General features: G+C 41.6%; 1 protein-coding gene across 1 annotated transcript; it reads right to left on the bottom strand.

The window, feature by feature from the left end:
* Positions 1-1,910: 1,910 nt before the first annotated feature.
* LOC106598057 (homeobox protein Mohawk) lies at positions 1,911-15,428 on the bottom strand. Its single transcript, XM_045714715.1, has 8 exons — positions 15,262-15,428; positions 11,101-11,260; positions 10,215-10,368; positions 7,974-8,288; positions 2,614-2,647; positions 2,204-2,311; positions 2,008-2,065; positions 1,911-1,937 (listed from the first exon to the last, which is right to left on the bottom strand). The coding sequence occupies exons 1-8, from the start codon at positions 15,426-15,428 to the stop codon at positions 1,911-1,913; spliced, it is 1,023 nt and encodes a 340-aa protein (XP_045570671.1).
* Between the last annotated feature and the right edge of the window lie 484 nt (positions 15,429-15,912).

Genomic DNA, 15,912 nt, shown 5'->3' with positions numbered 1-15,912 from the left:
ACACCACTGTGCTCTTGGAAACATTCGACATTCTAGAAATTGTTTTATACCCTTTCCCAGATACAGTATATGCCTCATCACAATTCTATCTTGGAGATTTACAGACAGTTCCTTGGACTTCATGATATAGTTTCTGCTTTGACATGCACTGTGAACTGTGAGACCTTATATATACAGGTGTGTTTCTTTCTAAGTCATGTCCAACCAGTTAATTTGGCCACAGGTAGACTCCCAAGTTGTAATGAGATCTCAAGGATGATCAAAGGAAATTGGATACCCCTGAGCTCAATTTGAAGTGTCATAGCAAAGGGTGTGAATACTTATGTAAATTAGATTTCTGTATTTCATTTGTAGACATTTCTAAAAATATATTTTATCTTTGTCATTATGGGGTATTGTGTGTAGATAGGTTAGAGAAAAAAATATCTATATTTAATCCATTTTGAATTCAGGCTGTAACACAACAAAATGTGGAATAAGTCAATGGGTATGAATACTTTCTGAAAGAACTGTAGGTTATCTGGTAGGTGGAACTGTCCGTCTTGGAAGAAGAAGCCAGCAGCATTCCAAAGAAGCAAGAATCAGGCTGGCACAACATTGTCTCTGCTCCACTTATAAGCATATTTAAAGTCATGTGGTTACTTGGACATGCTTCAGTTTGACTGGCGGCTAACCGAAGTCGGCTAGGCTAACCAAACGAGTGTGCTCGCATACTTCGCTTGAAAAATGAGAAAAGGCGACAATAGTACTTTCTGGCCATTTTGAGAAGCTGTAGCCAATATACACTTCCTAAAAAGAGTCAGAATGAATCTAAGATACAGTAACTCAAGAAATCTGTCATTGATTTTGACATTTTTGCCGTGGAGATCGTAGTCACGCAATTACTAAGATGTTTGGTGCGGTATTTCTCAATTAAAAAATGCGCATGAAAACAAGTTGTCTCTCTCGTTGGATGACAACAAAGACTTTATTAAAGAATCCCCACAGTTGACCAATCACGGAAGAAGGGGTGAAAACTTTGGCTCCCAAACTTCGGTTTGCCTCTATAAAAAAAGAAATTGTGCCCGAAAATCTGAAAAAACCCTTACCGAAGTCCAACACAAACGTCAGAAAATGTCGTATAATATATGCACAAACTCTTCCAAACTATTTAGTCTGGGAAGCATGCGGACGCCTTTACTCCATATCCAGACCATGAGATGAGACTACCAAAGGGGGGGGGGGGGGGGGGGGGCTCACCTCATGGTGAAAACTGGTCTTTAGTATTATAAAATCCTCAGTTCTATTTTTGCTCTGAAATGTGCTGCTATATTCTATCATGACTTCGATGCCACATTATTTTACAATACTGCTACAACGCTATGTATCTAATATTTGGGGCATCAGGTAGCCTAGTGGTTAGAACGTTGGGCCAGTAACCGAAAGGTTGCTAGATTGGATCCCCGAGTTGACAAGGTAAAAAAAATCTGTCATTCTACCCTTGAACAAGGCAGTTAACCCACTGTTCCCTAGTAGGCCATTGTAAATAAGAATTTGTTTCGTAACTGCCTTGCCAAGTTAAATAAAAAACATTTACATTTACATCAAGGTAACAATTTGTACTTTCAGATTTCTCTCACATCAAAATCTAAAATGTTAAAACACTTTGACAGAGTATGTAACTTTGCAAAGTTGGTCAACACTGTTTTTTACTGCATTCCCTGCATTCCCTAAGTCTTGAAAATCTCATAAAAAAAATAGTACTACAATTTAACATTGTAGGTTGTAAAAACGTATAATATCAATTACAGGTTGCCTTTTGTAATTGAAATTGATTCAAGTGACCAGATCGGCCCTGGTCCAGACGGTGTAGGTTGATGTTGCCCCTAGACGCTGATCTTGGTTCAGTTTTGAATTTTCCCCACTAATTATTAAGGATAGGATTGGAGGAGGGGAAGCTGATCCTAGCTCTGCGCCTAGAGGGAAACTTCACCTCTGAGTGGTCTAGATATTGTTTGGCAGGACCACTTTGACAGTCTTTATCTCAGAGATGTGGGAAGACTTCTGGATGATGCAACTGGTGGTGGTGGGCCCTGTGGCGCAGCTGGTGATGGTGGGCCCTGTGGTGCAGCTGGTGGTGGTGGGCACTGTGGCGCAGCTGGTGGTGGTTGGCCCTGTGGCGCAGCTGGTGGTGAGCCCTGTGGCGCAGCTGGTGGTGGTGGGCCCTGTGGCGCAGCTCTGTCCCTGGGCCAAGTTAGACAGAGCCATGGCAGCGTGGATCTCCCTCCACTCTGCCACCTCCCTCCGCTGGCCTCTTTCACTCTTCCCATCACTGCAAAAGACATGAAGGAGAGCCCAGGCAGAGTTTTAAAGACTGTATGGTACACTCCCCAAGATGAAATCGTCATACACAACAGGGAGACTTTCTACCTACAGACAACAGGAATGCATCTGCCTAGACTGCCATTATTTGCTCCTCCCAATGTGGGTGTGCCAGAAGAGAATGCCACATTTATTACATGTTAATGAATGATACGAAAAGTGAATATGTCTGCATTCTTGTGCAGCTAGAAGTCTTTTACTCACTTTAAAGACATGCAGACATAAAACGGTTCCATAAACAAACAAACATACCTGTCACATCTAGTTGATGCATAGTCCATCATGTCTGAAAAACATAGAGAGACAAAAAAATACTAAATTAAATGTATTGTGCAGAAAAGTATGGAAACTGGAGATGGGAGTTTTCCAGAACCTGTACTTCACATATATGTATTTTCATGTCTGTGTGACTGTTTACGTTGTGTTTTCCAAAATTTACATGTGTGTGTGTTTTTTGTATGCATTACAGTATTTGCGTGCCTGTGTGCGTGTGTGTGTACATTACAGTATTTGCGTGTGTGTGTGTGTGTGTGTGTGTGTGGTGTGTGTGTGTGTGTGTGTGTGTGTGTGTGTGTGTGTGTGTGTGTGTGTGTGTGTGTGTGTGTGTGTGTGTGTGTGTGTGTGTGTGTGTGTGTGTGTGTGTGTGTGTGTGCACTTTAACTGCCCCAGAGGGCCTTAACTCACTGAAGTACTCTAGTCTAGCTGCTCTTAGGCACTCCGGCCAAAACAAATGCAATTATGTTTCTCCTGTGCCTTTGAGACGGAAAAATACGATATCTGTGCGGTGTCATGAACACAGACGCTCTGTTTCCAGGTCTCCAGAGTTCATTTGACTGTTATTTGGCTGTTTTTTTATTCCTTCCTCTGCCTTTATGCTTGAACTGCAGTACATCCAAGATCATAGAAATCTGCATCAGAGTATTGTGTGAATGAGCGACATGTACTGTAATACTCCCTCTATGGATCTTTAGTGGCAGTATCTCTCCTTCTGGGTGTGTTTGGTTCCTCTCATGCCCTAAACTGATTGAATCACCTTAAGTCAGTATATTGATGGCTATCTCACCTTGGGTTCTTTGGTTTTGAAGTGCTTTTGGAACGGTGTCGTTGAACACATAGAACAGTGTCGTTGAACAGTTAGAACAGTGTCGTTGAACACATAGAACAGTATCGTTGAACACATAGAACAGTGTCGTTGAACACATAGAACAGCGTCGTTGAACACATAGAACAGCGTCGTTGAACACTTAGAACAGTGTCGTTGAACACATAGAACAGCGTCGTTGAACACATAGAACAGTGTCGTTGAACACATAGAACAGTGTCGTTGAACAGATAGAACAGTGTCGTTGAACACATAGAACAGTGTCGTTGAACAGTTAGAACAGTGTCGTTGAACAGATAGAACAGTGTCGTTGAACAGATAGAACAGTGTCGTTGAACACATAGAACAGTGTCGTTGAACAGATAGAACAGTGTCGTTGAACACATAGAACAGTGTCGTTGAACACTTAGAACAGTGTCGTTGAACACATAGAACAGTGTCGTTGAACACATAGAACAGTGTCGTTGAACACATAGAACAGTGTCGTTGAACAGATAGAACAGTGTCGTTGAACACATAGAACAGTGTCGTTGAACAGTTAGAACAGTGTCGTTGAACAGATAGAACAGTGTCGTTGAACAGTTAGAACAGTGTCGTTGAACACATAGAACAGTGTCGTTGAACAGTTAGAACAGTGTCGTTGAACACATAGAACAGTGTCGTTGAACAGATAGAACAGTGTCGTTGAACACATAGAACAGCGTCGTTGAACACATAGAACAGTGTCGTTGAACACATAGAACAGTGTTGTTGAACAGTTAGAACAGTGTCGTTGAACACATAGAACAGTGTCGTTGAACAGTTAGAACAGCGTCGTTGAACACATAGAACAGCGTCGTTGAACACATAGAACAGTGTCGTTGAACACATAGAACAGTGTTGTTGAACGGTTAGAACAGTGTCGTTGAACACATAGAACAGTGTCGTTGGACACATAGAACAGTGTCGTTGAACACATAGAACAGTGTCGTTGAACAGATAGAACAGTGTCGTTGAACACATAGAACAGTGTCGTTGAACAGTTAGAACAGTGTCGTTGAACACATAGAACAGTGTCGTTGAACAGTTAGAACAGTGTCGTTGAACACATAGAACAGTGTCGTTGAACAGTTAGAACAGCGTCGTTGAACACATAGAACAGTGTCGTTGAACACATAGAACAGTGTTGTTGAACAGTTAGAACAGTGTCGTTGAACACATAGAACAGTGTCGTTGAACACATAGAACAGTGTCGTTGAACACATAGAACAGTGTCGTTGAACAGTTAGAACAGTGTCGTTGAACACATAGAACAGTGTCGTTGAACACATAGAACAGTGTCGTTGAACAGTTAGAACAGTGTCGTTGAACACATAGAACAGTGTCGTTGAACACATAGAACAGTGTCGTTGAACACATAGAACAGTGTCGTTGAACAGTTAGAACAGTGTCGTTGAACACATAGAACAGCGTCGTTGAACACATAGAACAGTGTCGTTGAACACATAGAACAGTGTTGTTGAACAGATAGAACAGTGTCGTTGAACAGATAGAACAGTGTCGTTGAACACATAGAACAGTGTCGTTGAACACATAGAACAGTGTCGTTGAACACATAGAACAGTGTCGTTGAACAGTTAGAACAGTGTCGTTGCCAGGGGTGTATTCATTACGGAAACTTTTACAGTTTAAGAACCAAACGGAAGCAAACAGAGCAAAACAAGAGTTTCTATTGGACAAATTCAGGTACATAGATCACTCCCCGTTCCATTTGTTTCCGTTTAAGAAATGTTTTGCAACAGAATTGGTGTAATGAATACGTCCCAGGTTGAAACTTAAATCTTACAGAAAATATGAGCTCAAATGTTGGATTTTCAATCTACCGAACACACTTTGTGTACTGTTTGGGTGTTATCATACATTTTGATGATTTAGTTTATAAATGCGCAAGAAATAGTGTGTAATTTGCATGTTTGCACACACATTTTTCATGTGAACACAGCAGAACGGGCTCTCTGTTATGTTGAGTCGAGTCAGGCGGGTCAAGAGCTATGTCTCTTCAGGGAGCCTATGAGCAAGAAAATTAGAGGCCAATTGCGAGCACACAAAATGCCGCTTTCAAAATTCACTGCCTGAAACATCTCAGACTCCGATTTCTATAGCAAGGTCCGGGCCAAGAGCAACTACAGCTAGACAATAAATCATTTGGCCTCTTTCACATTTTGCTACTGAATGTCTCTAATCTTTTTTGGTGGTTCTGACATTTTCATTTTACCAAGGAAAATAGTAATTATTCTGGAAAACTAAATCAAAATGTACATACACTTAGGTTGGAGTCATTAAAAGTCATTAAAAGTCGTTTTTCAACCACTCCACAAACGTCTTGTTAACAAACAATAGTTTTGGCAAGTCGGTTAGGACATCTACTTTGTGCATGACACAAGACATTTTTCCAACAACTGTTTACAGACAGATTATTTCACTTATAATTCACTGTATCCCAATTCCAGTGGGTCAGAAGTTTACATACACTAAGTTGACTGTGCCTTTAAACAGTTTGGAAAATTCCAGAAAATGATGTCATGGCTTTAGAAGCTTCTGATAGGCTAATTGACATCATTTGAGTCAATTGGAGGTGTACCTGTGGATGTATTTCAAGTCCTACCTTCAAACTCAGTGCCTCTTTGCTTGACATCAAGGGAAAATCAAAAGAAATCAGCCAAGACCTCAGAAAAAAAAGTTGTAGACCTCCACAAGTCTGGTTCATCCTTGGGAGCAATTTCCAAACGCCTGAAGGTACCACGTTCATCTGTACAAACAATAGTACGCAAGTATAAACACAATGGGACCACACAGCCATCATACCGCTCAGGAAGGAGACGTGTTCTGTCTCCTAGAGATGAACGTACTTCGGTGCGAAAAGTGCAAATCAATCCCAGAACAACAGCAAAGGACCTTGTGAAGATGCTGGAGGAAACAGGTACAAAAGTATCTATATCTACAGTAAAACGAGTCCTATATTGACATAACCTGAAAGGCCGCTCAGCAAGGAAGAAATCACTGTTCCAAAACCGCAATCAAAAAGCCAGACTACAGTTTGTAACTGCACATGGGGACAAAGATCATACTTTTTGGAGAAATGTCCTCTGGTCTGATGAAACAAAAATAGAACTGTTTGGCCATAATGACCATCGTAATGTTTGGAAGAAAAAGGAGAGGCTTGCAAGCCGAAGAACACCATCCCAACAGTGAAGCACGGGGGTGGCAGCATCATGTTGTGGGGGTGCTTTGCTGCAGGAGGGACTGGTGCACTTCACAAAATAGATTGCATCATGAGGAAGGAAAATTCTGTGGATATATTGAAGCAACATCTCAAGACATCAGTCAGGAAGTTAAAGCTTGGTCACAAATGGGTCTTCCAAATGGACAATGACCCCAAGCAAACTTCCAAAGTTGTGGCAAAATGGCTTAAGGACCACAAAGTCAAGGTATTGGAGTGGCCATCACAAAGCCCTCAATCCTATATAAAATTTGTGGGCAGAACTGAAAAAGCATGTGCGAGCAAGGAGGCCTACAAACCTGACTGAGTTACACCAGCTCTGTCAGGAGGAATTAGCACAAATTCACCCAACTTATTGTGGGAAGCTTGTGGAAGGCTACCCGAAACGTTTGACCGAAGTTAAACAATTTAAAGGCAATGCTACCAAATACTAATTGAGATTTCTCCTAACTTCAGGTCAACTTGATTAAAGGCAGTTCTCTTAACTTCCTGAAGGGCACACAGGTGTTAAAACAGGTGCCTATTTGCGTCTTGTTAAAGCTTTCAACATTGACAGATAAGACCAACTCAAGGAACAGAAGTTTGGCCCACCTAAAATGGCAAAAGTTAACCCTACAAGCATTTCGCTCTGCAAATCTGTGCACCCAGCCAATAAACTTTGATTAGAAGTAAACTAATTGGTTAGCGTTGTGCCAAGCAAGTGAACCCACGACTGTGTCCAGTCGATATAAACATACAGTGGCAGGAAAATGTACGTGAACCCTTTGGAATTACCTGGATTTCTGCATAAATTGGTCATACAATTTGATCTGATCTTAATCTAAGTCACAACAATAGACAAAAACAGTGTGCTTAAACTAATAACACACAAATTATTGTATTTTTCTTGTCTATATTGTAAACATAATTTAAACATTCACAATGTAGGTTGGAAAAAGTATTTGAACCCCTATGCTAATGACTTCTCCAAAAGCTAACTGGAGTCAGGAGTCAGCTAACCTGGAGTCCAATCAATGAGATGAGATTGGAGATGTTGGTTAGAGTTGCCCTGCCCTCAAATTTTATGACCAATTTATGCAGAAATCCAGGTATTTCCAAAGGGTTCACATACTTTTTCTTGCCACTGTACATTAGCTGGTATGTCTGCGTATGCCGTGTCTTAGGTTGTGCTTATGGCAGTGTTTTGTAGACTTTATGGTCGGAGTTTCAAGTAAAGTGTCACAATATAATGAGGAATATTTGATTTCTTACACATAGGGTAGACAAAGCGTGTCTCTGCCTCAGAGGAAGAGGGCGAGACAAGGTCATCGTCACACTCGTTGGAGCTGAATGACCCTGAGTGGTTCCTGCGGCGGGACTTTGTGACATCATCAGTTGTCGCCATTACATGTCGTAGGGTGTCGTTAAGGTACCGTTTCAGCAAGCTGCTCTTGTACTTGGGCGGTGGAGAGATGTAGTCGTCACTGTAGGCGGGATCAGTCCTTTTCTCCTGTTTGATGACACTCTTGAGGGAGGGCCTGGAGAGCTCTGATTGACTTGCTGGAGTTTGTAAGGGACATTCGTCATCTGCAACATGGGGGTAAACAAAAAAAACATTGAAAAATCAGGTTTAATATTGTAGATAGATTGTAGATTCCATCAATGTAATTGTCTGCATAATTTCCAATTCCCTCATATATTTTTTTGTCAATATATACACACATACACATATATATATACACACACATGTCAAGTTCCTCGGTGTACACATCACTGACAAACTGAAATATTCCACCCACACAGACAGTGCGGTGAAGAAGACACAATTTGACTTGGCACCTAAAACCTTCACACATTTTTACAGATGCACAATTGAGAGCATCCTGTCGGGCTGTATTACCGCCTGGTACGACAACTGCACCGCACACAACCGCAGGGCTCTCCAGAGGGTGGTGTGGTCTGCCCAACACATCACCGGGGGCAATCTACCTGCCCTCCAGGACATCTACAGCACCCGATGTCACAGGAAGTTCAAAAAGATCATCAAGGACAACAATTCCCGAGCCACTGCCTGTTCACAGTACAAGTGCATCAAAGCTGGGACCGAGAGACTGAAAAGCAGCTTCTATCTCAAAGGCCATTAGACTGTTAAATAGCCATCACTAGCACATTAGAGGCTGCTGCCCTATGTACATAGACTTGAAATCCCTGGTCACTTTAATAATGGAAAACTAGTCACTTTAATAATGTTTACATATCTTGCATTCCTCATCTCATATGTATATACTGTATTCTATCCTATTCAACTGTATCTTAGTCTATGCCGCTCTGACATTGCTTGCCCAATATTTATATATTCTTAATTCCATTCCTTTACTTTAGATGTGTGTGTATTGTTGTAAAATTGTTAGATATTACTTGTTAGATATTACTGCACTGTTAGAGCTAGAAACACAAGCATTTCGCTACACCTGCAATAACATCTGCTAAACACGTGTATGTGACAAATACGATTTGATTTTATCTTTTTTTTTCACATTTTCCTTTATTATTTCCCCTAACCCTACCTATATACATTTTACAGACACAGCGTATTTTACATTAGATATCTTGTTGTTTTTAATCCCACCCTTCAGCTCAACTCAACCCCTCCCATCGATCCCCCAACACCATCCATTTTCTATTTCTATTTGCATATATTTTTCAACTGTGCTGTGAAAGTTCTGATCCTTTCTATTCTCATAGTTTCTACGGATTGTAAATTAAAGATTATTATTTTTGTTAAAAGTATTATTATATTATTGATCGACTGACCATGACTTTTCTATCGGTACATCGAAAAATCTCTTCCCAACTATTTTGCAATCTATATGGTACAGCTGTCAATTTTTTGGTCCTTAAATTAAACTGGTATACTTCTTTATTTATCACAATTTTCTTTAACATATTTCATTCTTTAAAACCAGGGCCAATAAGCAAGTTCCTTACTTTTCTCCCTTCCACTTGCCTCTTCCATTTTTGCGGTCTCACATAACTTTTTAAGTTTACTCTCTGCAGACACAAAGAAACTGGTCTTTATTTATTTTATTTTATTTTGTATCTTATCTTTAACTCTGCATTGTTGGAAAAGGACCCCTAAGTAAGCATTTCACTGTTAGTCTACAGCTGTTGTCTATGAAGCATGTGACAAATAACATTTGATTTGTTAAAAGGTAATCAACTCTATTACTTAACAAAATTACTCGGAGACAGTTGTTTTTGTATAACAGTATTGGCCAGTGTTAATTATCAACTTTTTACAGAGTTACAGAAACTCTTTAAAAGTGTTAAAAAGCGAACACTTTCTAAAGTAAAACATTAACTCTGTGTGGTACGGGACATTAGTTTATGAGTGTTACAATGAACACTTTTAGAGTTGATTTCACACTTGCAGTGTTGATATGTGTAATGCATATTTGTTGGAATTACATCCCCAGCTCTAATCTCGCTTAGTCTACCCGCAGTCCCTCTTACCCTCAGAGTTGGTGTCATCACTGCTGACACTAAGTCTCTCAGCATTGCCCTGAATGTATTTGTTGTAGAGTTTGATACGTAGAGCCCAACTCAGGTCTGGCTGTCTCACTGTGTTCTTCAGCCTCCGCCGGGCATTGGCAAACCAGTTTGAGACCTGCAGCATAAAGAGAAAGAGGAATTCAGGAATTCAGGATCTTCAACTTGTCAGCTACATTTTTCACAGACTGGTTTCTACTTCTACTTCCATGGTTCATCCACATGATCCATGAATGACTAACATACCTCAGTTCCGCTGTACTAAAGTCATGTCTCAGTTCCCCTGTACTAAAGTCACGTCTCAGTTCCCCTGTAGTAAAGTCAAGTCTCAGTTCCCCTGTAGTAAAGTCAAGTCTCAGTTCCCCTGTACTAAAGTCACGTCTCAGTTCCCCTGTAGTAAAGTCAAGTCTCAGCTCCCCTGTAGTAAAGTCAAGTCTCAGTTCCCCTGTACTAAAGTCACGTCTCAGTTCCCCTGTACTAAAGTCACGTCTCAGTTCCCCTGTACTAAAGTCAACTCTTAGTTTCCCTGTACTAAAGTCACCTCTCAGTTCCCCTGTACTAAAGTCAACTGTTAGTTTCCCTGTACTAAAGTCACCTCTCAGTTCCACTGTACTAAAGTCAACTCTTAGTTTCCCTGTACTAAAGTCACCTCTCAGTTCCCCTGTACTAAAGTCAACTCTTAGTTTCCCTGTACTAAAGTCACCTCTCAGTTCCACTGTACTAAAGTCAACTCTTAGTTTCCCTGTACTAAAGTCACCTCTCAGTTCCACTGTACTAAAGTCAACTCTTAGTTTCCCTGTACTAAAGTCACCTCTCAGCTCCCCTGTACTAAAGTCACGTCTCTGCTCACCTGTACTAAAGTCATGTGGGACCCCAGGGCGAGCAGGGCCTTCTCTGTCTTGGTGGGGTAGGGGTTGTCCCTGTGTTGGTACAGCCACTGCTTCAGCGGCCTCGCCATGTCCTGAAGTGCCTGCCGCTTGTAGCGAACTTTGACCCCACCCAGACTAGACCTGTGTTGAGGTGATATATGATATACAGTGGGGGAAAAAAGTATTAGATCCCCTGCTGATTTTGTACATTTTCCCACTGACAAAGAAATGATCAGTCTATACATTTAATGGTAGGTTTATTTGAACAGTGAGAGACAGAATAACAACAACAAAAATCCAGAAAAACGCATGTCAAAAATGTTATAAAATGATTTGCATTTTAATGAGGGAAATAAGTATTTCACCCTTCTGCAAAACATGACTTAGTACTTGGTGGCAAAACCCTTGTTGGCAATCACAGAGGTCAGACGTTTCTTGTAGTTGGCCACCAGGTTTGCACACATCTCAGGAGGGATTTTGTCCCACTCCTCTTTGCAGATCTTCTTCAAGTCATTAAGATTTCGAGGCTGACGTTTGGCAACTCGAACCTTCAGCTCCCTCCACAGATTTTCTATGGGATTAAGGTCTGGAGACTGGCTAAGCCACTCCAGGACCTTAATGTGCTTCTTCTTGAGCCACTCCTTTGTTGCCTTGGCCGTGTGTTTTGGGTCATTGTCATGCTGGAATACCCATCCGCGACCCATTTTCAATGCCCTGGCTGAGGGAAGGAGGTTCTCTCCCAAGATTTGACAGTACATGGCCCCGTCAAATGATGCGGTGAAGTTGTCCTGTCCCCTTAGCAGAAAAACACCCCCAAAGCATAATGTTTCCACTTCCATGTTTGATGGTGGAGATGGTGTTCTTGGGGTCATAGGCAGCATTCCTCCTCCTCCAAACACGGCGAGTTGAGTTGATGCCAAAGAGCTCCATTTTGGTCTCATCTGACCACAACACTTTCACCAGTTGCCCTCTGAATCACTCAGATGTTCATTGGCAAACTTCAGACGGGCATGTATATGTATTCTTGAGCAGGGGGACCTTGCAGGCGCTGCAGGATTTCAGTCCTTCACGGCGTAGTGTGTTACCAATTGTTTTCTTGGTGACTATGGTCCCAGCTGCCTTGAGATCATTGACAAGATCCTCCCGTGTAGTTCTGGGCTGATTCCTCACCGTTCTCATGATCATTGCAACTCCACGAGGTGAGATCTTGCATGGAGCCCCAGGCCGAGGGATATTGACAGTTCTTTTGTATTTCTTCCATTTGCGAATAATCGCACCAAATGTTGTCACCTTCTCACCAAGCTGCTTGGCGATGGTCTTGTAGCCCATTCCAGCCTTGTGTAGGTCTACAATCTTGTCCCTGACATCCTTGGAGAGCTCTTTGGTCTTGGCCATGGTGGAGAGTTTGGAATCTGATTGATTTATTGCTTCTGTGGACAGGTGTCTTTTATACAGGTAACAAGCTGCGGTTAGGAGCACTCCCTTTAAGAGTGTGCTCCTAATCTCAGGTCGTTACCTGTATAAAAGACACCTGGGAGCCAGAACTCTTTCTGATTGAGAGGGGGTCAAATACTTATTTCCCTCATTAAAATGCAAATCAATTTATAACATTTTTGACATGCGTTTTTTCTGGATTTTTTTGTTGTTATTCTGTCTCTCACTGTTCAAATAAACCATTAAAATTATAGACTGATCCTTTCTTTGTCAGTGGGCAAACGTACAAAATCAGCAGGGGATCAAATACTTTTTCCCCCCACTGTAACAATGGATAATTCTCTGATGGGAGACGAGTTGTCATCATGCCATAGTTATGCAAGGATAGGATTGCTATACCTGAAAGTTCAAGGATGGACTAGGACCAGAATACAGCCTGAGCATTTTTTACACTGGCAACAAACCAAAAAATCTCCATACAGGTCTCCACACCGGCACTTTTTTTTTCTTGAGGCCCACATTATTAACCAAATAATGATTTTTTTTTGTACAAAATCCCCAATGTACATTCGTGGCCAAACGTTTTGAGAATTACACAAATATTGCTGCCTCAGTTTGTATGATGGCAATTTGCATATACTCCAGAATGTTATGAAGAGTGATCAGATGAATTGCAATTAATTGCAAAGTCCCTCTTTGCCATGCAAATGAACTGAATCCCCCAAAAACATTTCTACTGCATTTCAGCCCTGCCACAAAAGGACCAGCTGTCGTCATGTCAGTGATTCTCTCGTTAACACAGGTGTGAGTGTTGACGAGGACAAGGCTGGAGATCACTCTGTCATGCTGACTGAGTTCGAATAACAGGAACTGGAAGCTTCAAAAGGAGGGTGGTGCTTGGAATCATTGTTCTTCCTCTGTCAAACATGGTTAGCTGCAAGGAAACACGTGCCGTCATCATTGCTTTGCACAAAAAGAGCTTCACAGGCAAGGATATTGCTGCTAGTCAGATTGCACCTAAATCAACCATTTATCGGATCATCAAGAACTTCAAGGACAGCGGTTCAATTGTTGTGAAGAAGGCTTCAGGGTGCCCAAGAAAGTCCAGCAAGCGCGAGGACCGTCTCCTAAAGTTGATTCAGTTGCGGGATCGGGGCACCACCAGTACAGAGCTTGCTCAGGAATGGCAGCAGGCAGGTGTGAGTGCATCTGCACGCACAGTGAGGCGAAGACTTATGGAGGATGGCCTGTTGTCAAGAAGGGCAGCAAAGAAGCCACTTCTCTCCAGGAAAAACATCAGGGACAGACTAATAGGCTGCAAAAGGTACAGGGATTGGACTGCTGAGGACTGGAGTGAAGTCATTTTCTTTGATGAATCCCCTTTCCGATTGTTTTGGTCCATCCGGAAAAAAGCTTGTCCGGGGAAGACAAGGTGAGTGCTACCATCCTGTGTCATGCCAACAGTAAAGCATCCTGAGACCATTCATGTGTGGGGTTGCTTCTCAGCCAAGGGAGTGGGCTCACTCACAATTTTGCCTAAGAACACAGCCATGAATAAAGAATGGTACCAACACATCCTCCTAGAGCAACTTCTCCCAACCATCCAGGGACAGTTTGGTGACGAACAATGCCTTTTCCAGCATGATGGAGCACCTTGCCATAAGGCTAAAGTGATAACTAAGTGGCTCAGGGAACAAAACATCGATATTTTTGGTCCATGGCCAGGGAACTCCCCAGACCTTAATCCCATTGAGAACTTGTGGTCAATCCTCAAGAGGTGGGTGGACAAACAAAAACCCACAAATTCTGACAAACTTAAAGCATTGATTTTGCAAGAATGGGCTGCCATCAGTCAGGATGTGGGACAGAAGTTAATTGATAGCATGCCAGGGCGGATTGCAGAGGTCTTGAAAAAGAAGGGTCAACACTGCAAATATTGACTCTTTGCATCAACTTCATGTAATTGTCAATAAAAGCCTTTGACACTTATGAAATGCTTGTAATTAGACTTCAGTATTCCATAGTAACCTCTGACAAAAATATCTAAAGACACTGAAGCAGCAAACTTTGTGAAAATTGATATTTGTGTCATTCTCAAAACTTTTGGCCACGACTGTAGACAGGCAAACTGGGCAAAAAATTGACCAGCCTATCTGGCATCAAAATGAGAGAAATCCTAATTAGTCTTTTATACAAATCAATTCATAATGAGCAATTTTTACTGTAATACAGTCATCGTTAATGTTTTCACTTTCAGTAATAAATCATGCCCGCATATGTATTGTTGGTAACATGATCCGTAGATGTCACTGTTGGGCTGTGGAAGCTACCGAGTGTTGGCTCTCAGTGATGGGAATATGTGGGTCAGGTTCCTTAATAATTAAAGTGTTCTTGTCCTGCAGATATAACCTGGTTCTCCCAATCAATTCAAACGTTTGATCATGATATCTATTTTCCCTGAATAAGTAATGTTATTATATATCTATCTTCGTTTTATTTGACATATTACTCTATTTTTGCAGCGTTACATATTACAGACAATTTTATATATATTTAAGACAATATCAACACTGTCTTTTGTATAAAAAAAAATGCAAATATAGGACTGCATTGAAGATGTTTGAAAATGCATCTCATCAATGTAGGTTTTACTTTTACCTTTAGTAAGTTGCGCTGTATTTGACAGAAATAAGAGAAAAGGTGCTTACCCGTTCCTCCTGTCTACAACAGGGTTGTCTTCTATTGCATCTTGGCACAGTAAGTCTGTATGCTGTTCATCTGTTACCAGACAGTCCACACTGCATCTCTCCTCCTCAGTCCTGTGTTCCTCCAAAATATTGTACTGATTTGACCTCTTGACAACAATCTTGTTCATCTTTCGAATTGCTCGTTTTATCCAAACAACATCAGGCGCAACTGCAGAAGTTCAAATGCGAATAGATGCAGTAACTTCCCATCCACACTGTGATGTATATGAGCAGAGGAAGTAACCCAAAGTCTCAGTGCGCTCAGAACTTAAGCCATCGAGCCAAACGACAGCCCATCTGGAGGAGCCCATTGGAACCAGCTCTTTAGGAACCAGTCACTGATGCCAGTCTTGACTTTACCAATGAGAGGGTGTTGTCTGTCGAGGAGGATGGATGAACATGTGAAAGCTGCTTAGGCTTCTTTGGGGAGTTCAAGTAACCTGCTTTCTTGCGTCTAACTGGCTGTCTCTAGCTCTGTTCAGCATCCAATTACAAGTCAAGAGATCTCTCTGCTCGGTGGAGGGAGCTGTTCATTTTATTCCAGTAGTACCAAGACTAGTGATGAATACCATGTAATAAGAGCTGTATTCCAGTAGTACCAAGACTAGGGAT

This window comes from Salmo salar, chromosome 03, assembly GCF_965601325.2.
Source record: "Salmo salar chromosome 03, fSalSal1, whole genome shotgun sequence".
Lineage (NCBI taxonomy): Eukaryota > Metazoa > Chordata > Actinopteri > Salmoniformes > Salmonidae > Salmo > Salmo salar.
Note: the sequence above shows the minus strand (reverse complement) of the source record. Positions and strands in the feature narration are given on the sequence as shown.